General features: G+C 34.0%; 1 protein-coding gene across 3 annotated transcripts in view; it reads right to left on the bottom strand.

Moving 5' to 3' along the window:
- Positions 1 to 23,729, bottom strand: part of Ets98B (DNA-binding protein Ets98B) — a 56,171-nt gene extending 32,442 nt beyond the window's left edge. Inside the window, exon 1 of one of the 3 annotated variants that reach the window (XM_074141300.1) lies at positions 23,564 to 23,729. In XM_074141300.1, the coding sequence (XP_073997401.1) occupies positions 23,564 to 23,593 (30 nt within the window). In that variant the 5' untranslated portion in view covers positions 23,594 to 23,729. Of the gene's footprint in view, positions 1 to 2,439; positions 2,575 to 8,446; positions 8,642 to 23,563 lie in introns of those variants that run through there. The other 2 variants (XM_074141303.1, XM_074141302.1) reach the window with 2 other exon arrangements.
- Between the last annotated feature and the right edge of the window lie 1,057 nt (positions 23,730 to 24,786).

Raw genomic sequence — 24,786 nt, 5'->3', positions numbered from 1 at the left:
TGAATTAATTTGTCTCATAACACTTAAATTTTCGTATTTTTTGGGGCAATTTCTTGATGAATTATCAGAGGTAATTGTAGAGAATTCAACTTCCACTTATAACAGATGAATTACTGTCAATTAAAACCAACGATATGTACGTAGCTTGGATTATAAAACTATAAAAAAAAGAAAAATCACACAAACAATTGTTTCCAATTAAAAAGTAAATTGGTAAAAAAATTAAAAGAATGAAATTACTTTCAATTATAAATAAAAATTATCCAATAATGGCGACGGAAAAATGTTTACTTCAATCATAATTCAAGAAGGAAAATGCAATTGGGCGCTACCCAAATTTATTTAACCAAACTTGTCCAAAAAAATAGGCAGAACAGAAGACATATCATTACTTGATGCAACAATATACGAGGGTCGTTTGAAAAGTCCGTGCAAAGTCAGAGAGATAGCACTACTGGCGCGTATCGAGGTTATGTTTAGTTAGTAGCATCTCTTGGAAGAACAAACACCAAGTTTCAGCCAGATCGGTCTATTTCTTTGTGTTTGGCATTCGTTTGAATCGAGGAAGTCGAGTGATTTTCAAAAAATGGACGAAAAAGAATTTCGTGTGTTCATTAAACACTACTTTATGAAAGGCGAAACGCCTTAGGAGACTAAAGAGAAGCTTGATAAACATTATGGTGACGCTGCACCTTCGATTAGAACAGTTTATAAGTGGTTTCAAAATTTTCGGAGTGGCCATATGGGCACAAGTGACGCTGAACGTTCTGGACGCCCTGTTGAGGTTACTACTCCAGAAATCATTGATAAAATTCATGATATGGTGATGGATGACAGAAGAGTGAAGGTGCGTGAGATTGCTAGTGCTGTGGGCATCTCGAATGAACGGGTACATAATATTTTCCATCAACATTTGGACATGACAAAGCTATCCGCAAGATGGGTGCCGCGATTGCTCACGCTTGACCAAAAACGAAATCGTGTGAAGTGTTGCAAGGACGGTTTGCAGCTGTTCCAGAAGAATCCGCAGGACTTTAAGCGTCGTTTCGTCATTGTGGATGAAACATGGATACATCACTATACTCCTGAGACCAAAGAACAATCTAAACAATGGGTTACCAAGGGGGAATCTGCGCCAAAAAAGGCGAAGACCGTTCCTTCGGCCGGAAAGATTATGGCGACTGTCTTTTGGGATTCGCAAGGAATAATCCTCATCGACTATCTGGAAAAGGGTAAAACTATTACAGGTGCATATTATTCATCGTTATTGGACCGTTTGAAAACCGAGCTGCAAGAAAAACGCCCACGATTGGCCCACAAAAAAGTCCTTTTCCATCACGACAACGCACCAGCTCACACCTCAGCAGTTGTGGTCGCAAAATTAATGGAAATAGGGTTCCAACTCGTTTCACAAACCCCCTATTCTCCAGACTTGGCTCCCTCGGACTACTATTTGTTCCCCGATATGAAGAAATGGCTGGCGGGAAAAAGATTTTATTCAAACGAGGAGGTGATTGCAGAAACGAATGGCTATTTTTCAGACTTGTACAAATCCTATTATTCGGAAGGGATCAACAAACTAGAGCAGCGTTGGACGAAGTGTATAAGCCTAAGAGGAGACTATGTTGAAAAATAAAAATGGTTTACCCCAAAAAATTAAGTAGTTTTTATTTTTGCACGGACTTTTCAAACGACCCTCGTATGTGAAATATTTTTTATATTATCAAATTAATTTATATTATTAATGCTGTTACTTTAAAATATATTCCACAGCCACGAAGATCTAGTGAATGGAAAGTTTAGGCAAGAATGAAAAGTCATGATTACAATTGGCAACATTGATTCTTTCTTTAAAAATTATTGAATCAGTCACCAAAAATAACAGATTTATGATTCTTATTTCAAGCAGTTAATGATAGATTAAGCAATAACTTTAGCACATTATACGCGAGTTGTTCAAAGTTTTAAGTTGTGATTCAGTTTTTGCTAGATAAGAAGAACAATCAATCTGAAGCAAGATAGTCACGTAATTTTTTCGATATTTCGAGCAGCTGAATAGAATTATCGACAAAATAATAGTCAGGTAAAGATCATGGAATTCATTCAACAAAAGTTTTGATGTTGTAGGTCAGTAATTTTGCTTATAAAGTCTCTGTGCACGTTTTTTTGATCATTTATCAAATTATGTTCTCTTTTAAAGGCAATAGATCTGGATTGTAATTTCGGTGTTGAAAGGAAGTTTACAAATAATTGTTTCAGTTGAATTTCTTTTTAGTATTTTCAGTGTTTTGCCGACGAAAAAACATATGTTTCCGGTAAAATGTTGACAAAAAATATCCTTAATCGCTTTCGTCAAATAATAATCAATAACATAATACTACGTAGACATTTCTATATGTTAAACTATTTAGATTAAATCAGTTTCAGCTAAATACTTACACGATAATAATCATAACTGTACTCCATTGTCACACAAATCTAAATCACAAAATCACACATAATGACGAAATAGAAAAATTAAAGGCAATTTTTAAACACCGACTTCCCAATCATAAGATCGATATCATTATGAACAGTTTCTTTATAATGTATTATATTTAAGAAGTCTTAAGAAGGATAAAAAAGGAAGGTGTTTAAAGTTGGAGGGGATCTTTACTTCGTCATTGATGTAATAAAAGTTTCTCACGATCTGTTGCGGCTAAATAATGACGTCATAGTATACTGTATACATTCAGGTTTATCCTCCTCACACAGACAGTTGTATATGTACAATATATACACAAAACACATTAGATACAACCATATGGATATTTCTTCCCCGATCTAGTGCTGCTTAATTGAAAGTTCGTGAAAAACGCAGCCGAAATACGTCACTAGACATGGGAATATTAAGTTTTGTGGGGTTCATTGCATCTGTTTATACTAAACAAAGACGTCATAGACACATTGCACAGTTTAGAAGAACAACATAACCTTCGCAGAAGGTTAAAAGAAAATAACGCGCTATCATTTTTTTTTTAATTTTTAGGCTGGTTGTAGGAGATTTGAAGAGCTAGTAGAGCTGTTAAGGTTTGTTCTTCTAGTCCAGTAGGCTTCGAAGCATAAATGGATGGCTGTAGTAATCCGACTTTGAGGGGCGGAACTTCTTTCTCATGGAAAGATAATGGGTTGTTATACATATTTCTCTCCTGTTTCTTAAGAACATTATTTCTGTCAAGTTGCTGGAGTTCAATATGCCTATAATCGCATTATTCCATTGTAAGGGAGTAACCGCATAATGACATAGATTCTGTTACTTTCAAAGCGTTAGCTACATTAATCAGTGGATGAAAGATTGAGAGCTTTATTTTTTTTTTGAATAGTAATGCAAGATCTTGGACGTTATTTATGAGAACAATATGCTGATGATAGTGAAGGACGCAAAAACAGTGTCCTGAATGTACCGCCAGGTGCATCACAATTGGTAAAAGAGATACACGACAGAATCGGGAGGTGAAGAGTTTCCTGACAGTGGTGGACACAGTTGACACACTCATTCCAGTCAGGTTGGTTACTGGGACGTCAGAGGTCACTCGCGGACAGTTGCCTCTATCTTTGGCCTATCAAAGTTCCCACTGTACAACTAGTTCTTTGAAGTGGACTAAAGTCGACTCTCTACTACCTCATTCTTAAGGCCGATAATTGGTTGACTCCTAGTTCTGGGTTGATTGATTTTTACTACAAAATTCTTTACTATTAAAGAAAAAAATCTACTAAGAAACGGAAATCCTATTTCACTTGTTGCAATTAACAGAGTTATAATTAATCCATTTTGACGTGAATACATCTTTAAATTTGTATCATATGGTGGCAATCCAAAAAATCTAATGATAACAAAATCGGGGGATACAGTTTGGCATTATAGTTTCGAATCTAACGTCTACATCCAAAATTAAATTAGACCACTGGATAGCTAAAGGATCAAAGAATTCATTACGATAAGCGAGGACTGTGACGCATCACTGTGGAGGGGGAAGCGCCGCCATTTTGAGATAATTTTGCAGCGTATCGAGATTTGCAATTAGTATAACTTTTGACTCGGAGAAGCTACGATGTTCGTTTAAGTTTTAATCGTTAGCTGTCGTCTCAAGCTATCGATTGTGTATAAAACATTAGTGTAAAATAGTGACAGATAATATAATAAGGTGTTATAATAAAAAAATATTATCAAAAATATATAATGCTGGCCTATACGTGTCGAAAAGCCAAAACCAAATACAGAGATCGTATACGGTTGGAAATGGCTTCTCAAGAACAATCGAATGGTAAAAGTCGCAAAGCCGGTGGAGTCGCCATATATCGCAACATCAATAGCTTCACTGATTGTAATAGAGTTAACATTGACATTTCGGAAATTTATTTGGAAATCAAAGACGCAAAAGCTGGAGATGTCTGTTCAAATTCGAACTCGGGTGTGTGTATATCCATCCGGGCACAGCGTTAGCAGAAATTAAACTCTTTATGTTACGATCGTTGTTAAAATATTCCAAAAACATCGCTAAAATTATACCCGATTACGAGCCTGATTTTACTACACCAATTATGATAGTTGGAGACTTTAATGTTGATGTCTCACAAAACTGCTCATTGCCCAACTTCATGCTCAGCGAGTTCAATTTGTCTTATATTGAAACTTCTCCAACAACGTTAGGTAATACCTATATTGTTTTAACGTTTACCAGAAATTCTCGATGTACGCTATTTGTGTCGTACTTTTCGTATCACAGACCTATAATTAATAAAGTTATATTGTAACATAGTAATTATTTGTTTCCTTGATTTCATCCTAAATACATAAATAAAAATATTTTGTATAAAAAATATAACCCGTTACGTAAACGTATTCACGTACAACATACGGTCGTGTCCATGACACAGCCACAGTTTAATTTTTTGATTACGAATCCGCAATTTTCTTTCAGTTTTTGTAGATCACTAAAGGATTTAGCTGTCTTCTTTTACGCAGCTCACAAGTGAGTAGTAAATGAGCCCCTGAAATTTAATCGTTCGATTAACAGCTCATCCGTTTACATATTGTGTAACTATTACGTAGTACAATAGCTTAGACTGACTAGCTTAGATCAAACGTCATGGGGATAACACCACAACTGTAAAACGTATTTGACCAGTAATTATGTTGAAAGAATGAAGTGTACACGACACAGCTAGACTGTAACTATTATTATATCCTGTTAGTTGGAATAAAACATACAAGGACTAAGAGTTGTGGTTTTATGCAAATTCACATTGTGTCAGCATTGGTTGGCAATGTTATATATGAAAGCAATCCAAGGTAATCCCTTGTATATATCACATACATTTACCATATTGCTCTGTATTCAACAATGTTGCGTGGCTTTAGAGGGGAATTTCCCAAATAGTTCTTAAATAATTACACGTAGTATTTAACTGGATATTCTTTGAAGGTAATTTTTCGCTTAAAGAATATTAATGAGCAGAAAAAGAAAATTAGAATAAAATTTCAATTAGTATAGCAAAGTAAGATCTTAAATTAGGAACTAAAACTATGTACATATTTTAATTTAGAATAATTCATATAATATCAAACCATATTCATCTACTAAATTGACTTTTTTAGGGCTAACTTCGAGGTATTTAGAAAAAAAGTAAGTAATAAATGACAGTGACATATACAATAGAAAACGAAACACTAGCCTAACCTTAACCAAACATCAAAACGCCAACAAAACGAGGTTATAGTGCAAAAATAACAAATAAAACCTAAATAAGTGGTGATTACGTAAAATCAAAGATCCTGGCCTAAACCAATGGAACATCCTATAAGGACGTCATTAAAGTTACCTGTTTTGTAACCATAGCAGGGAATAAAACCTTCATCCTTATTAACCCAAACCTTCCAGTGACTATCAGAGCCACGGATAAGAATACAAAATTCTTGTCAAAATGTTTGGTAATAAAGGTAAAAATGGGGACAAAGTCTGAATGTAAGCAACAAACGAAAAGTAAATTAGATGTTAGAAAAGCAGTAAGCTTATTTGAAGGTTCTTTTCATGCTTTTAAGGCAGCTTACAGTGTTTAATTAAGAAAGCAGTGCGTTTAGATAGTTTAGCTCCTGATAATTTAAACTAACAAAGTTGAAAGAAAAATTTTTAAGAAAAAGACTAACAGAATTCCATATATTCTGCTTTAAAGATGGATATGGTTGAATAAGACTTAAACTGCCATGAACAGAGAGTCTTCTTAACAGTAATATGTAATGAGAACTTTGGGATGAGCAAGCAAGTAACGAAAATTTTAGTAAGTGCCTATAAAAGAAATATTAAGAAATCCAGTACGAGAAAGGGAAGGTTTCACTCTCATTTATCCAAGATAGAGAGCATGATATTTATTTCATAAACTATTATGCTAATTTAGTTAGACTAAACTCAAAGAAATTGAGCAGTAGTCTAGTCACAGAAAATAGAAAAGTGAATTTAGTCACAGGGAAACAGATAAGAAAGATGTGGTTCTAAAAAGATGGTGAACTAAGTTTCCCATATCTTTTACCAAAATTCTTATCTGCTTTCCTTAATTAAAAGAACAAATTTTTTAAATTGAAAACCTATTTTTCGAATCTGTATCTTCTAAAAACCAATGCAACTAAACATTCATTCATACAAAAAACTAAGATTTTTATGGGAATACTGTGATTCGAATTACGTCAGCAAAAAGAAAGCTAGCAACTCGGTATGTGTGATACTCGATTCATTAAACCTTACTTTCACCAACGTTTTTTACTTATTTCTAAAAGATTTAAATAAATAATTCTCTGTTGCTTATTGTAATTAATTCCAGTTGCAAAATAAATATGAGAGGATAATTTAAAATAAACTAATGATTAATATAAGCGGACAATATTTTTAGATATGTATTCTAGACAGTGAATGCGAGTGAGAAGGTAAAGGTTACTAATTATTTATCAAGGATTTCATTAGGCTAGCCACTCTCTTTAAATGAGTCATTACCCAATACAGTTAAAAAATTAAATTATAAATGAAAATATGCGCATTATTTAAAGTAAATTATTTAGTTTTTACAAATGGGGCAAGTATAACTAAAATAATAGCGACAGATAATTGAGTAAGTTACTATTAAATAATTGAAAGTACAATAATATTAGCAAAACTTGGCTAAAAAATGAGGCTTTTTCAAAAAAACATATCAATTCAATTAGCAGGCTAATTCCAAAGCCGACGTGAATAGCCGCTCATAAAATTGTGGTAAAGAAATGGCTAAACTTTGAACATGGTTTTAACTGATATTGAAAGACATTTCACAGTGAGGAGCCACCTTTAATGGCTACACTTGATGGCTAGTGCACATCATTTGGATATCGCCATTAACTTATCCCAAAACAAACATTTGTATCCGAATTTTTTTTAATAATGTTAACTTTTAATCATAAACCGTAGCGCAAAAGCCTCTAGCTTTTAAAGGTCAAGGACTGCCACTTTTTTTTTTTTATTGGTAAACCGCTTTTTAAATTTTGGTGGAGGGTGCATTCAGCACATTAGCTACAACCAATCGCAGTTTCCTGCTAGCCCGAAAACAGAGCACCTTGTTATCTATAACACCTACATAAAATCAACTCAACCATAATCTGCAGGATACTGTGAGGGTGTAAGTTATAACGTTTTTGATTACCCGTGCAATCTTGGTCGAATCCAACAACGCTTCCGCATAATTTTAGTACGCTAAAAGTTGTTTTTAGAAGATTTTACTTCTAAATTTATTATTATTCAGTTTTGGAGAAGAGCTCTACTCAATGCCCTTAAGGGAAATAGTTACCTCAACTTGATGAGCTAGGTATTTGCAACTGGATACAGTGAAACCCAATACATCCTTTGATTTAAAGGCAATCAGTTAAGTTAGGTTAGGATCCCTACAAAAATTGGTAATCCACATTCCCCATAAAGGGGAATCAAAATGTGTTTGTGTAGGTAACCATTTTGTATCTTACAAAAATTTTTGAAGTTAAATCTAAATCAAAGAATCATTTTCAGTTTTTACTAGTAATTTAAATGCTTTCCAATGGTTTTTAGGTTATGTTTGTTAGGTTATAATGAGTGTGGAGAATTTTCGTTAAAACATTTAATGCCAGCCCCAATGGAAATCTACGTAAGTTATATTACAATATTTCGTTGTAATAATACTTGAAAACATGACATTTTAATTTTGCTTTCATTAAAAGCTTATTCCAAATACCAATCTTCTATAGCATAGTTTGGCATATTGTTAGTATATATATGTGAGCTCGCAAAAACAGAATCGTGAGCAATAAAACATTATGTACTCCGTGTAGTTGGGATGCGAACTGTAATCTTGATAAATACTAGGATTTAATTATGGTTAGAAATACATTACATTAGAATATAATTATAAGTACCTGGCATTGTCGTAGTAAATATCGTAGGTCAGAGGCACAAGTAGAAGATTAAAATTTAAAAAAAAAAGAAACAGATCACCAGAAAGTGGACCAGAGAAGGTAAGGTTGGTTACATATTACAGACTGAGTAGTAAGGCCCTGTGTAGAGATAAAAATGTTCGGTGAAGTTTGGGAGCTCCCCCAAGGACGCTCCCATGGCCGATGATGCCGCCTTCTATTTTTTTACGCCAACAAATAATAAATTTAAACAGTATTTAATATTTTAAAATAAAAAACTCTATAATGCTTCTGTTTCACCGCCATTCGTTCAAATGTAGGTGCTACTTTTGACCTGGAGTATTGGTACTGCTGTCTACTAGAGTTATTTATAAATCATATAACTTCACGGAATTCTTTCCTTAATTGATTCCTGAAATATCTTAATCATTTCATAACTCTTTTAATTTAAAAAAAACTAAACAACTTTTGGTTATTTTGTTGATGATTTATATCCATATTAAGTATTCTGACTTGTCCGATCACTCAACTCTCTCTAACCAATGATTGTATTTTACTCCAATTATTCTTCTACAAGTTTAAGCATTAAGTTTAATTCCCCCGTATGAGAGTTTTCTAAGAATAAAGTGTTTTGAGTCCTCCAGTATTAGGAAATTAGGCTGAGTAAATTCAGGATCCTTTTAAGCAAAAGATTCTTTACAAGCATTTCACCTAAACAGACAGTTTCTTCCTGCCCTTTGTACGGGAATCAATCCCATTTCCTTTGCATACCTTGCAGCCAAATATAATAAATATATCTAGCTTTATTTATCAGCGTTATTTGTAACCATGGTAAACTCTGGACAAGATGTGATCATCTCAGTTCTCACAGAGAGTGTAATAGGGCTATCTTTCATCCTGATCTAAAAGAGCTACTAATTTTTAGTAGCGCAATCTTGCTTGAAATGGTGGAGCTTAGATTGTTACCTTGCGCAGATTATTGGTTATTAACATGACAAAAAAACAAATAACGTATGCTCCAATTGTTCTGTCGTCCTAGTAAGATCTTTAATAATCAAGGTAACAGATATGGATGTACCATTGAGAATCTGAAGGTGCCAGTAGATACTGTTTCTAAATGTGTAAAACTACATCATATCACCGAGAACCAAATTAAAAGAAGCTATTTTTCTTCTTCTTTTTTTATGAACGAAATTTCGCGTTTAATTTGTATTAAAACAGCCCTACAAAATGTTCGGAGAGGGGCACTGACATACTAACTTACTTCATTACTAACATACTAAGCAATGGGTGTTGATTCATTTTTGGGCATTACTCCATTTATTGTATAAACTAACTAGGACCATCTCTCTTTGGCAAACTTAGCCCTAGTATATCCTATGAAACAATAGAACTACTGTTTCTACCTAAAGATACTATATGTACTTGAAATAGCCCTTTAATACAGAAATAATCTACGAGGGTCGTTTGAAAAGTCCGTGCAAAAATAAAAACTACTTAATTTTTTGGGGTAAACCTTTTTTATTTTTCAACATAGTCTCCTTTTAGGCTTATACACTTCTTCCAACGCTGCTCTAGTTTGTTGATCCCTTCCGAATAATAGGATTTGTCCAAGTCTGAAAAATAGCCATTCGTTTCTGCAATCACCACCTCGTTTGAATAAAATCTTTTTCCCGCTAGCCATTTCTTCATATTGGGGAATAAATAGTAGTCCGAGGGAGCCAAGTGTGGAGAATAAGGGGGGATGTGAAACGAGTTGGAACCCTATTTCCATTAATTTTGCGACCACAACTGCTGAGGTGTGAGCTGGTACGTTGTCGTGATGGAAAAGGACTTTTTTGTGGGCCAATCGTGGGCGTTTTTCTTGCAGCTCGGTTTTCAAACGGTCCAATAACGATGAATAATATGCACCTGTAATAGTTTTACCCTTTTCCAGATAGACGATGAGGATTATTCCTTGCGAATCCCAAAAGACAGTCACCATAATCTTTCCGGCCGAAGGAACGGTCTTCGCCTTTTTTGGCGCAGATTCCCCCTTGGTAACCCATTGTTTAGATTGTTCTTTGGTCTCAGGAGTGTAGTGATGTATCCATGTTTCATCCACAGTGACGAAACGACGCTTAAAGTCATGCGGATTCTTCTGGAACAGCTGCAAACCGTCCTTGCAACACTTCACACGATTTCGTTTTTGGTCAAGCGTGAGCAATCGCGGCACCCATCTTGCGGATAGCTTTGTCATGTCTAAATGTTGATGCAAAATATTATGTACCCGTTCATTCGAGATGCCCACAGCACTAGCAATCTCACGCACCTTCACTCTTCTGTCATCCATCACCATATCATGGATTTTTATCAATGATTTCTGGAGTAGTAACCTCAACAGGGCGTCCAGAACGTTCAGCGTCACTTGTGCCCATATGGCCACTCCGAAAATTTTGAAACCACTTATAAACTGTTCTAATCGAAGGTGCAGAGTCACCATAATGTTTATCAAGCTTCTCTTTAGTCTCCTGAGGCGTTTTGTCTTTCATAAAATAGTGTTTAATCAACACACGAAATTCTTTTTCGTCCATTTTTTGAAAATCACTCGACTTCCTCGATTCAAACGAATGTCAAACACAAAGAAATAGACCGATCTGGCTGAAACTTGGTGTGTGTTCTTCCAAGAGATGCTACTAACTAAACATAACCTCGATACGCGCCAGTAGTGCTATTTCTCTGACTTTGCACGGACTTTTCAAACGACCCTCGTATTTACTAAGTGACATCTATCAATAACAAACCCAAAGCGCTTTTTTTTGTCATGGCATATACGATACACGATCATTTTCGCGCTTTTGCTTTTGTAGCAATGAATATTATAAAAACGAAACAAAGGAAAAATTACATTATAAAATAATTAACAAGATTTATGAAAGAGAGAGATGTGTAAAAAGCTATATTAGCTGTGTAATTAAGTAAAATATTCTGATCTTTATATATTTATTTTTTATACTGATTTCCGCTACATCAATAATATATATATATATATAATAATATACATTATACATAAATATAATTTAAAAAAACAAAAAACAAAAATCCTTGGCCATTATAAGAGCTATAAAACTATAAAAAGTAATAAAAAATTTAAAACGCCAAAAAAACCTTTTAATTAATAATAACTTTAATATTTTGCGTCTCTGTAAATGACCTTTAAAATTTGTTTAAGCCGGATCAGTTCTTAATTTTTATTTTATATGTATATACATTTTTTTTAAAAAAAAGTAACTGCTCTTACTTTACACACTAACTTTAGCTTGATTAAAACAGTCTTTTAAGAGACAACCGTCAGTTAATTTGAAACAATTGTGCGTAAGCCCTGATAAAAGCTACTTTTTTTGCCTAATTAGTTTTTTGCCTAATATCTGCTTGCAACGCTGGACATGCGCAACATGTGAGGCGTCATCCTCTGATGGTAACTCCAAAAAAATTAACATTTAATTAATGATCTCGATAGCTGAGGAAATCGCGCCGCTTCTATGTGATACCGTGAAAGACCGAAATTGGAGAATATCAAGATTCACTTGGTGTACGTACATTGAGATTCACCTAGTCGCTTGGTGAAAGAGTGGCTGGAATAAATAAGATTGTAAAACGTCAGTCACATAATTAAGTTTATTATTAGTATAAAAGTATTTTTTAAATCAAACTTTATTATTAAAACATATTACGATAACTGTCAAAAAAAGAGGAAGCTTAAGTAACTGCCCGTGTACTTAAATTCAACTTAAAATTGTTGCACCTAAAACTAAAAGTGCATTTTAAACAAGAAAAGATAATAATACCAACAATAAACTTAATTATATGTTTGAAGTTATACAAACTTATTTATTGTTACAACTTAAACAAAAGTTTTGGTCTTTCACGAAGAGACTTTGTGAATTTCAACATTCACCAAGTGAATCTTGACATTCTCCAATATTTCTCGGTAACATATACATAGAATAAAAAGAAAAGAATTAATTTCAATTTTCAATACAATAAACTACAATTGGGTATTGTAAATTTGTCAATAAACCACTGCAAAGTTTCCGGAAGCGAACAGTCTTGATTACCATTTCGCCTGGTAGTTTCAAAGTGTAAATCTGTAATGTTGTACGAGCAGTGCCAGAGATTTTGCAATTAGAAGTAAAACTTACAGTGTACCGTGAATATTTAAAAAATATAATGAACCTATTGAGATACAAGAATGAATTGGGAAGAATTAATCAACTTATTTGTGGCCCTAGTTTAGAGTCACCTTTAATGGATCAACTAAATTGAAGAGTCGGTGGTTAAGAGTTTGATAGTAACTTAAAGATGACATCTTTCTGTAAGAAACCATGAACTATATCACTGAATATAGCACAGATTAATGGCACAATTGAATAATCAATGATTGTTTACTCTAAAAGAATTGTCAAACAACTATTTTAATTTTGATAGCAGTACATTTCTAAACACAATATGTTAACATACCATTTGCTGTTCAGATTTCTCCTTTGCTTGCAGAATAACCTCGTTAACACCTTTTACAAGAATCTATTGAACCATAGGTATATGAGAATTGAGTCTCTGGAGATAAACTCCTGAACTCAATGCACAGCTTTACTTTTTTTGGGGGGAAAATTTTGATAGAAATTTACAACCAAAGGGAAGTAAAGCAACTACAGCAAGTAAATAAGCTGATCCTTAGACGCATAAAGGGTAGTCATCACCAAATAGTGATTCCGCCAAAATAATATTTATTTATTGGTCAAGAAAATCCATGGCCATCACTCTTAAGTTAGGAACTGTCACAGAAGAGATTAAAATGAGAAAGAGAAATTAAAATCGGCAGTTTCTGTTGCAAATAATATGGGGTGTTAGGTTATTCGACGAAGAATTTTGAACTGTAATGATTGAAGACAGATAGATGTTGGTCAGCCTGGATAACTTTATGTTTTTTAAGCACAATAATGCATTTTATATTACTTCGTTGGTAATTGTTAGTTTTTGAACAAATTGCCAAGTAATAGACGTAAGTGTACGGCGCTAATGACAATGTAGACGTAATGGCAAGATGTACGTTGCTTCAGAGTAAAATCTACATTTAGGGATAGAAAAGTCCCATGTTACTATCTGGAAGAACTCCAAACTTCCAAAGAAAGATTTAAGGACGAGGTAGTAAGTATGAGAAAGAGCTGGGCATCACACTAACTCCAAAACAGGTTCAAACTATCCGTCAATCTTCTATTAGCAGTCCTGCCACCCCAAAAATTAAGCAAAAACCAAAATCAAAAGCATGATTTTTCCCGTTTCTTTTCCCAGTTTGACAAAATATTTAACGATTACCAAAAAAAAATGTGGCTGTGTCATGGACACGGCCGTGTGTTGTACGTGAATACGTTTACGGAACGGGTTATATTTTTTATATAAAATATTTTTATTTATGTATTTAGGATGAAATCAAGGAAACAAATCGACGATCGAACACAATCTATGCCTATACAGTCCGTTGTCGATGTAGAAGCGATTTCATCATCCACTTGCATAATTTCAGCTGCAGATGTACTGACACCGTCGTTGATCCGCTCGGCCGCATTCATTCTTTTCACAGCTTGACTCGGTCATATGGTGTTTTATTATTACCATTCGATTGTTCTTGAGAAGCGCCTTTCCAACCGTATACGATCTCTGTATTTGGTTTTGGCTTTTCACGCATATAGGCCGACATTATATATTTTTGATATTTTTTTATTCTAACACCTTATTATATTCACTGCCACTATTTTACACTAATGTTTTATATACAATCGATAGATTGTGACGACAGCTGACGATTAAAACTTAAACGAACTTCGTAGCTTCTCCGAGTCAAACGTTATGCTGATTGCAAATCTCGATACGCAGCAAAATTATCTCAAAATGGCGGCGCTTTCCCCTCCACCACGCGCGATGCATCACAGTACTCGTTTATCGTAATGAATTCTTTGATCTTTTAGCTATACAGTGGTCTAATTTAATTTTGGATATAGACGATAGATTCGAAACTATAATGCCAAACTGTATCCCCCGAATTTGTTATCATTAGATTTTTTTGGATTGCCACCATATGATTCAAATTTAAAGACGTATTCACGTCAAAAAAAGGCACCTACCACTTCAGATTATTGAGCTAGCAAATTAATCGCTCAGCCAATTAAAATTTAAAAAAACAAAAACTAACTAACCCAATTTTTTGTTGAGGGTTTAGACTACACCACCATTTAAGCTTTAGATTAGGCAACATTGCCTGATTTGGAAGAAGCCTTAAACAAAAAAAAAAATGTATAACATCAAAAATTATACAGTAGTTAACATACTAGCTGGTGTGCTATTTATTTTAGACAAAATATTTCATTTAACTTGAAAGATAACGGAAACTGACAGGTTCTCTTTCTTTTTTTTAAGATAAAATATCTCCTTGGAGGATGGATAAGTTAAGGAAACACTTTTGGCGTGAATTCATCCTTTAATGTAAGCCCAATTTTTTACTTCTTTAATGCTTTCAATTTAAAAAAAGAAAATATAACATCATGCCGTGAGTTTTAAATAATTTGTCTCCAGTCAAATGTTTTGTTTATATCGAATAGAATAACAAGGATCTGTTATAGATGGGAACATAATTATACGTTTTGTTAAAAGAAAAACATTAATTCCTTCATCCATGAGTGAACCACTATAATTTAGATACACAAGAAATCCGGTTATTCCTTCAAGATCCGAAAGTTTGTGTTTCAAATGATTGATAGTGGTGGCACCACTGTTCTTGTAATGTCGCTTAAGAATTGATTCTTAAAAGGTAAAAAAAAACAGCTATAACAACCGAGTAAATTCATGAATGTAAAATATGGCGTTATGGAATTTGCCTCGACTATTTTTAGTCCCGGACTTAATTTTAATATATTGTATATGTTTTGGTTGTACTAGTGCGTGTAGGTAAGTGAAAGGGTTAACCTTGTCTTTAATGTAACGTAATGCTTTTATACTAAAGCACTATTAATAACTTTGTTTATATTTTAAAATACATTTCTATTAATGGCTAAAAGAAACACTTCACCAAGTGTCTGAAATTCCTTCACATGAACTCTTATTACAAAAAAAAAGTAATAAAGAAATGAAATTTTGAATGTTGATTTGTTGATTTCGGTTTTCCAAGGATGTATATTTACTTCAGTGGCTGTGACGTATAGCCTCTTTATATAACACGCAACTAAAATTGGGAAGATTTTTTGTATTTACTGTACATAAACAGTACAAAAGGCACACCAACCTTACATAAAGGGTGGACCAGTAAGTATTGTCCATAGGCCTACTGTGTGTAGTACATCTAAAGTGGAGTTCAATGATGTATTGGCCAACTTCATATTTTCCACTGTTCTTGAGTGACGTCACTTTAATTTTTTTTCCCTAAAATCATCACTTTTTTTTTTGCAATAAAAATGTTATTACTCAGAAAGTTTTAGTCCGAATTCGATTTTGATGACACGGTTAGAAAGACAGATAAATTTTCTAAAAATTGATACCATTTTGAAGCATAAGTTATTCTCTAAACAGCCTCAATCTTCCTCCGAATGCTGGAAAAATAAAAGAGTAATCGAAATTTTTGAAGAAAACTCATTAGGCCCTTATGTGATCACTATCAGACCTAGGTGCTGGCACTTTTTTTTATAAAAGTTTCCTTGTCTAATGGGCTTTCAAACGGTATATCATTTTCCAGGATTCCTTTTATCTTCGTATGAGAAATTACGTTTGTATTACAAGAAAACGTGTTCACGAGCACTCAACAGTGTTAGTTTTTCAAGTTGTTTAATTCATTGAAAACTCTTTTAGACGGACCAGTAGTCAATTTTTAAAGTAGATTGTCTTAAAATAAGGAAGTCAAAGGTTACAAATTGCACTTCAAAAATTTACTTCTGATCTCTCTGAAATATTTGAGAAAATGTTAGGGAATATTTTAAACAAGTTCTATTTTTATAAAAAAAAAAAAATACTGTGTTTATATTGTAAGTTCTGAAGATAACCTTCTTTTTTAGATAATTGAATCAGTCTCCAAGTAATCTGTATATTTGTGATTTTAATGCGCATTTTTCTTCTTTGGCGACAAAATACAAATAATTAATCATAGAGGCTGTGTATGTGAATGAAGGTAGTATCGCTGTGTTTGTAAAGTTCATAATTACTTCCTTTTATTAACAATGAACAATGAATTTACACGGGGAATTCCTTATCCCACCTTTTAATATTCTTACTACGCCTTCTCTTTGTCAAGATATCCAGCCAGTCCACACGGTCTAAGGAGAGCACTTGCTGCTCTGGGAAGCAGGGTGTGGAAGTTGGTATCATTGTTTTATAATATTGTGATGATACAATCTTTATTATTCTTCTTGGTATCATGGGCTCTCTTGTAATGCGCAGGGGTCCGGAATGTTGCACTATACGAGGGTCGTTTGAAAAGTCCGTGCAAAAATAAAAACTACTTAATTTTTTGGGGTAAACCTTTTTTATTTTTCAACATAGCCTCCTTTTAGGCGTATACACTTCGTCCAACGCTGCTCTAGTTTGTTGATCCCTTCCGTATAATAGGATTTGTCCAAGTCTGAAAAATAGCCATTCGTTTCTGCAATCACCTCCTCGTTTGAATAAAATCTTTTTCCCGCCAGCCATTTCTTCATATTGAGGAACAAATAGTAGTCCGAGGGAGGCAAGTCTGGAGAATAGGGGGGATGTGAAACGAGTTGGAACCATATTTTCATTAATTTTGCGACCACAACTGCTGAGGTGTGAGCTGGTGCGTCGTCGTGATGGAAAAGGACTTTTTTGTGGGCCAATCGTGGGCGTTTTTCTTGCAGCTCGGTTTTCAAACGGTCCAATAACGATGAATAATATGTACCTGTAATATTTTACCCTTTTCCAGATAGTCGATGAGGATTATTCCTTGCGAATCCCAAAAGACAGTCGCCATAATCTTTCCGGCCGAAGGAACGGTCTTCGCCTTTTTTGGCGCAGATTCCCCCTTGGTAACCCATTGTTTAGATTGTTCTTTGGTCTCAGGAGTGTAGTGATGTATCCATGTTTCATCCACAGTGACGAAACGACGCTTAAAGTCCTGCGGATTCTTCTGGAACAGCTGCAAACCGTCCTTGCAACACTTCACACGATTTGAAAATCACTCGACTTCCTCGATTCAAACGAATGCCAAACACAAAGAAATAGACCGATCTGGCTGAAACTTGGTGTGTGTTCTTCCAAGAGATGCTACTAACTAAACATAACCTCGATACGCGCCAGTAGTGCTATCTCTCTGACTTTGCACGGACTTTTCAAACGACCCTCGTATGCATAATGTTTACCAAATGTATTACCACATTATTAACAGCTAAAGTTTATTAAGTTAATCGCTGCACATTAAATCTCTGCATTCTGCCCAATTCAGTGAGGGTTATTATGAATTGCATTTACTAATAAAAATCTTTCTAAAATTTCTTTATCTTTGTTTTATTGTTTCTGCACTTCCACATTCTTATTCATCAATCCATTTATCCGGACATTCAATGAATATTTCTTATTTATTATTGATTTGTGTCGTTTTTATATAAAGTAAAGTAAAATAATCGCCAATTTTTTCAGGCGGGGCTTAACGTCCAACTACCAATTAGGTTTCGTGGACGGTGGCGACTAGCAATCATACTTTACTGTAAATTCCCTTTATTAACCATTAAATAAAATCCACGGCCTAGAGACAGGGAATCGAACCCAGTACCACAATACATATTAGCTTTACAGATCTCGCCTCTTAACCCGCTCGGCTACCGTAGCGCCTTCATTTGTACATTTGTATAGGTAATTTTTCTATTGTGGGCTCTAAAAACCAACTTATTGTGAGACTACGCCTTCAATTGACAACATGTTGATGGAATACAATCAGCACTATCTATGCAAATCTTTATTTATTCAGAATCTGTGATACCTCTCGCTTATCATTTCTATCTTCTCCAAGGGAAACAACGGCGTCTTGGGAGCTTCATTTGTTGAACTAATGTTTTCCATGTTTTTAGCATTAATTTCAAAATCATGTGCACCTCCGTAATATTTTTACAAGTTTAATGCCGTCTTCTCTTAAGTTGGTCTGTTGTTCTGATATAGAAGTAGGTGATTCGAATGCATTTTAATTCGTGTCTCTCGAAGTTCCAAGTAGATCATACTTATTCATATAGTTTGGCTATCAAGTTTTTGTTGATGCGTAATTTATGGCTGATATGTGGCAAATAATGATTGATATCACCATTTTTTTCCATAAGCACAATTAAATTTGGGACTACGAGTATGTGACCAAATTCTTTTGAATATGTGCAGTTCGGTAAGGTTATAGTTGATCCTAAGCAGCATTATCGTGGTATAAAACCACTTTTCTCCAGTCAATACTTTAAACCGAGGTTTGGTTGGAGATATTTATGGTATATCGATGTAATACCTCCCTCTACTATCGTTCAAGAACTGGTCTTGTCATCTTTCCAAACAACGCAACCCCTTAGTGCATTACCTAAATCTCTTAGCCAAACAATCGGAGGCGTTTAAACAAGACTGAATCCTTCCTTTCGCCAAGATATTCATCTCATTATTCCCTCTAATATCTTAATCTTGATATTGCTTACGTTAATCTGATTAGCAAATACTAATCACTAAATTTATTCTTATCTTGAATTTGATCCACTTTGGATAAAATTGCAGCAGAAATTTGGCTTTTTTTCAGCGTATCCTCTAAGAAATCTTTTGTTAATTATTTATCCCTGAATATTTATATATTGAGCTTATTTGTTTATTTTATTTTTTAAATTTTACAGTAGAAAATTTGAGTATCTCTGGCAACTTAAATATCTTATTCTGACAAGCAAAATTCTTGAATAAATATTTGATTTTGGTGGTTCTACTGCAAGAGCTTGAATAGCACAATAACTAACTAGTAATGAGCAAACTTTTAAATTATCCCTAAAGTACGGAAAGTCCTTTTTAATTCTTTAGCATGTTACATTAATGAAGTGACTCCCATTTAATTGTAAATGTTGTTTATATCTTGCATTATTTCACTAAAACTCTTTGTAGTACCATCGCAATTAAATGCACTTCATTTACATGCACTTTTATAAGACAATTTATAAAAAAACATTTTCTCAAACAACTCAAATGATTAATTACATTATAAATACAGTTTAATTGTATGCAGAGAGCGTTCTAAAGAAATGTCAATTAATAAGAAACTACAAGAACATGTTGATGTAATATCTATTGTTGTGGTTTTGCTATCTTGTCTTAATATTGCGGCAATAAGCCAACTGATTAAACAATATTGAAACTATTATCAAGATTCTGAGAACTATTATTCCTTATAATAGAAATATATTCTTAGAAGTGAATTAAATTAACTAAATATACGTTCGGATTTAGTATTAACGCAGGTAATAACGCAGATTGTAATCCTTAAACGTAATATGAATGTACGAGTACATCATTCGGTACTCAGTTTCTTCTATTCATTGTTTCCTTATAACTATTTTCACTTCCAATTATTCTAATTTTAAATTAAAAAATTACTTATTAGAAGTTTAATCCTTCACAGAACTACTATCTGATCAATGAATTTCGTCAGCAACAATAACTGAACTTACGAACCAGGTTCTTTCCATCACGTGACTGAAATTGTAGAAATAGAAAAAAACCCTGATCATTCATGAAATCCGGTTGAAAAATCCACTAGTTCCATGTATAATTCAATTCAAGAGTCTTCAATACGATTCATTAGAGCTGGGTCTCAGATCCACGATCCAGGAAGATACAAAAGCGCTCGCAGTAAACATTAATTTTCAAAAAGATACTAAGAAAAATATTGTTAGTAAAGCTAGAAGTGTGAAAAATAGCAAAAACCCCCCAAAAAAGATTGGGTCGAAAACATGCGGATAAGACATTTATGGTATCAAAATCACAAAATTGTGTTTGGATTTAAAAATTTGAGTATTACATGAAATCCACACTAGACCTAAAAGAACAGAACTAAACAGTCGCTATCGACTACTTAAAAGACTCTTAGACGATAGATCAACACTCTCTCTGGACAACAAAAGACTGATTTATACTAATATTTTGAAACCCATCTGGGCGCATGGAATAGAGCTGTGAGGTTCAACCAAACGCTCCAATCTCCAAAGAATTCAAACTCTTTTTTCCTTTAAAGACTTTTTTTAATGATTGTCTTATGACAGCCAAAGTTAAAAGACAAGAGTTTATCTTCTCGCCAAATGTATTTAAATACTTGTGGTAACAAATCATTTAAATTCGCGATCATTTGATACCTTTAATTTGTTTGCGTTTATTTTTGCTACAATCAGCGAGTCGGCGCAATGATAGAAGTGAATGGTAGATACAAGCGAGTGGAGAAGTTACACCCAGTGGTAACACTCAAAAAACATTAAGACTATTAGTCACTCTCTTCACTTGAGAGGAGATCACGAGGCCACACTGTCTCTTAAGGTGTCTTGCCCGGGTTATCAGGAAGAGTTCTTAAAGTTAGATTTTGAGCTAGAGTTGCTAGAGGATTTGCATGTGATAGCAGGTTAAAATGAAGTTTTCTGTATCGTGTTTTCAGCGACTTGTGCGATAAAAGGAATGTTAAGGTCAGTGTGTATAGTCAGGTTGGAGACATAAAATGGAGCGTTCACTATAGTTCGAAGTAATATTTTAGATTCTAGGGACTGAATCCTTTGGAGATTGGTGCGTTTGGTTGAACCCCACAGCTCTGTCCATACGTCCAGATGGGTTTTATCTTTATTTAAAACAAAATTATGGTTTATAAAATGAACCATACTATATTTTGGAAAACTACTTCACACTTTCAGTTATAACAGTTTCCTGTACTTTCCGTGAATATGTCCCCAAATAAACGGTAACTCCGTTTAAATTAAACCATTATCTAATTTTATGATGATTTTCAATTGTTACTGACATATTATTGTTTTCTCACTGGTTATAAATAAACAAAAGGGAGAAGTGGGTTGATGACAACGTCATGCGTAGGTAGATCTAATTTGGATAACATTTCTCGATGATGACGCTATATTAGCCTGTAAGTTATTGAGTTAATCTAATTAAAAATAACTTTTACTATCATTTATTTATCTTATATCGATAAATGTACAAATTATCGAAGTACTTGGAGCTTTTGTTAATATTATTAATTAATACTCATCTTCTTGACTGGCTACTGCAAGTCAAAGTGAACAAACAAACGCATCACTTAAGCCTGTCACACTGGAGAAGTCGCACCTTACAGAAGAAAGGCTAGTATTGCCGAAAGTTTAGCATTCTGAAGAATTGAAAAAGAAGAATTCGTAACTTCAAGCTTTACCCAAGAATGTCAAACACTTCAGACGAAATTGGTCTTTTAAAAATGGTGGATTAGAGGAGTCATTATTTGAAAATTTGTATGAATATTGGAGATTAGTCTGTATCTTCCAACTTCACCGATCCGCCATTAGATTTATACTATTGCGAACAAACGGGAAACAAAGATAATAAAAGCAAGAAATAAGTGGGCCCTATTCAGAAGAACCAATCTGAGAAATGAGCTTTAGTAAAGTTCATGCAACAAAGGGACAAAATTATCTGCAGCCCAATCTTTTCGAAGTTAGTGTTATAGGCATGGATATTTTACACCATCGAATAGATGGCCATTGAGCATCTCAACATCAACATTTTCCTACATGAAGACATGAAAAGAGGACAATTGATTAATAATGGCATAGGCGCCATGGTAGCCGAGCGGTTAGATGCGAGATCAGTAAAGCTAAATATGTATTGTGTGGTACTGGGTTCGATTCCCGGTCTTAGGCCTTGGATTTTATTTAATGGTTAATAAAAGGAATTTTACAGTAAAGAATGCTTACTAGTCGCCTCCGTCCACGACTTCTAATTGGTAGTTGGATTTAAAGCCCGCCTGACTTTACTTTGGCCCCTGACTTGAACTTTATGCTTAAAACTTTCAACCACAAGACAACTCAAGATGAACTTATCAAATTTGAATTTTTTTTCAAAATAAACCCATCAATTTCCTGCAAATTTCCAAATAATCTGTCTAAAAGTGTCAATAAACTTTAGTTTTAAACATGGTTCTATAAATACTTTAAGAGGTTCAAGGGTTTATTCAATGTCACTGAAGTAAATTCCATTACTTGGTGGAAATTTTGAGTAAAAAAATAAAAATTTTGATGAAATACTAAGCCATACCAGATTTAGTTGTTACGTTTTTTTTAAAAAAGTAAAATTTTGAGTTCTTAAAAGCCCTACCCTTGAACGACCTGAAGGAAAACTTCCGCCCTTTACCTTGGCATTTGCAATCTCTATTTTCAGATTCTCTACCTCTCTCACAACATTTATTAGTGTAGTAGTGTGTTGTTGATAAGCCGGGAGCGATAACGGTTTAAAATCCCCCCACTATCAATCTAAATCTAAAAGAGGGGAAACGATATAAGGCGGAGCTTAATTTGCTAAAAAACTCAGCCAATCCTATAGCTTCAAAAATATTTCTGTATAGATTATTTTGTGTGACCTTCATAAAATATAAAGTAGAACTGACTATTAGCAATTAAGAGTAAGCACTTCTTGCCCTTGCCATTCGGTGTTAGAGTAAAAACAGGTAATAATGATAAGCAATTTAATTCATGCAAAACAATCTTATTAGTTGTATTTATATGAGTTACTTCCATTGAATTTAATGGCCACAATGAATCATTTTAATTTCTATGCCAAGTGCTGTTTACCAATTTTGTGATTATGGAAGAATGAGGAATTCTTTGAACATCAAAAATATCAGATCAAAGTAAAAATGTAAAAGCAATCAGTAAGAACTGATAGACCGAGGGATTTAGACAACTTCTTCTTTAGGCATTAAAGTCACTTTTATTTTAAGCGAAATACATGCTGTTAAAATGGGGTGCTGAAAGTACTTGGCCATCGTATTAATAATATTTTTTGTAATCCTGTTAATATTTTCCTAATTATAAAATTTAAAACAAAATAGCCTCTTACCGTATCAAATATATTGGACGTCTGAACCATATTGAAGGAATCTCACATTAAATAAACAAACAAAAATAAGTAAATGACAGATGGACAGACGAAGTGAATTAGGTTGGCTGTGGCTTAGCTATCTCTCTGTAACCACTTGTAGTAGCTGACTGGCCCAGTTGTCTTAAGACATAAGCCTTCAAACTCCCCCACCACAATCCTTTAACGCTGGTTTCTCACCAATCCTACCACTTCACATAACTTCTCTTCCCTATAACATGTTGTATGTACTTCTCTCTCACTCTTCGTGCCTTAGAGAAATGTACACTATTCTCACCAAAAACATTAATCATACTATTAAATAAAAATATCTACTTTTACTATTCATGTCTGTCTACTTGTAGTAATATTCATAACTGGAATAAAGCAAAGTGAATTGCCTATTTTTTCAGGCCGGCTCTACATCCAGCTACCAATCAGGTGTCGTGGACGGAGGCGACTAGCAAGCATACTTCACTGTAAATTTTTTTTATTAACCATTAAATAAAATGCAAGACCTAAGACGCCGGGAATCGAACCCAGTACCACAATACATATTACCTTTACAGGTCTCGCCTCTAACCGCTCGGCTACCGTGGTGGCGCCTCATAACTGGAATATCTCCAATCTATTTAGAATAGAGTCACATTCTTGGCATACGTTCCAAAAAGATGTTAGAGGGGGCTTTCTTCAATGTTAGATTGTGTTTTCTGACGTGCTTTGCCATTCTCCTAAAATGCTGTATGGATAATTTTTCTTTCAGCCATCATGCATGGAACTGTGCCAATGATCTTAGCGTTGATTTTTGGATATTTCGTATCTGGATTTCTAATTTCCATTCTTTAGACCTGAGTGACCTTACCATGTATCTTCTAACATCTTGAATAATCAATCTTGGACTGTGATTTGCTTCCATGTCCACTTTTGTTACAGGGACTTTTTTTGTAATTAAAGTTTTCCCTATATTTCCAGCGTACTTATTAACCATTTTTTTTATGTAAAACACCAATAGGTAACGTTTCAGTTCAGAGTACTTTGGTAGCATTTATCTTTTGCCAAACCGAGGTGTACACTAATCTTCTTCCACTGTATCAAAACTTCTTGTGATTCGATTTTATAGAAAATTTCATTATTAATAGAAACCTTCTTTTATAGTAAATTTACCAACTAATATCTTTATTGAATAGTCCACTTTTTAGTTCTAC

The sequence above is a fragment of the Rhodnius prolixus genome, unplaced genomic scaffold (assembly GCF_049639745.1).
Source record: "Rhodnius prolixus isolate KJV_2025 unplaced genomic scaffold, Rpr scaffold_6, whole genome shotgun sequence".
NCBI lineage: Eukaryota > Metazoa > Arthropoda > Insecta > Hemiptera > Reduviidae > Rhodnius > Rhodnius prolixus.
This window is presented reverse-complemented; position numbering and strand designations above follow the sequence as displayed.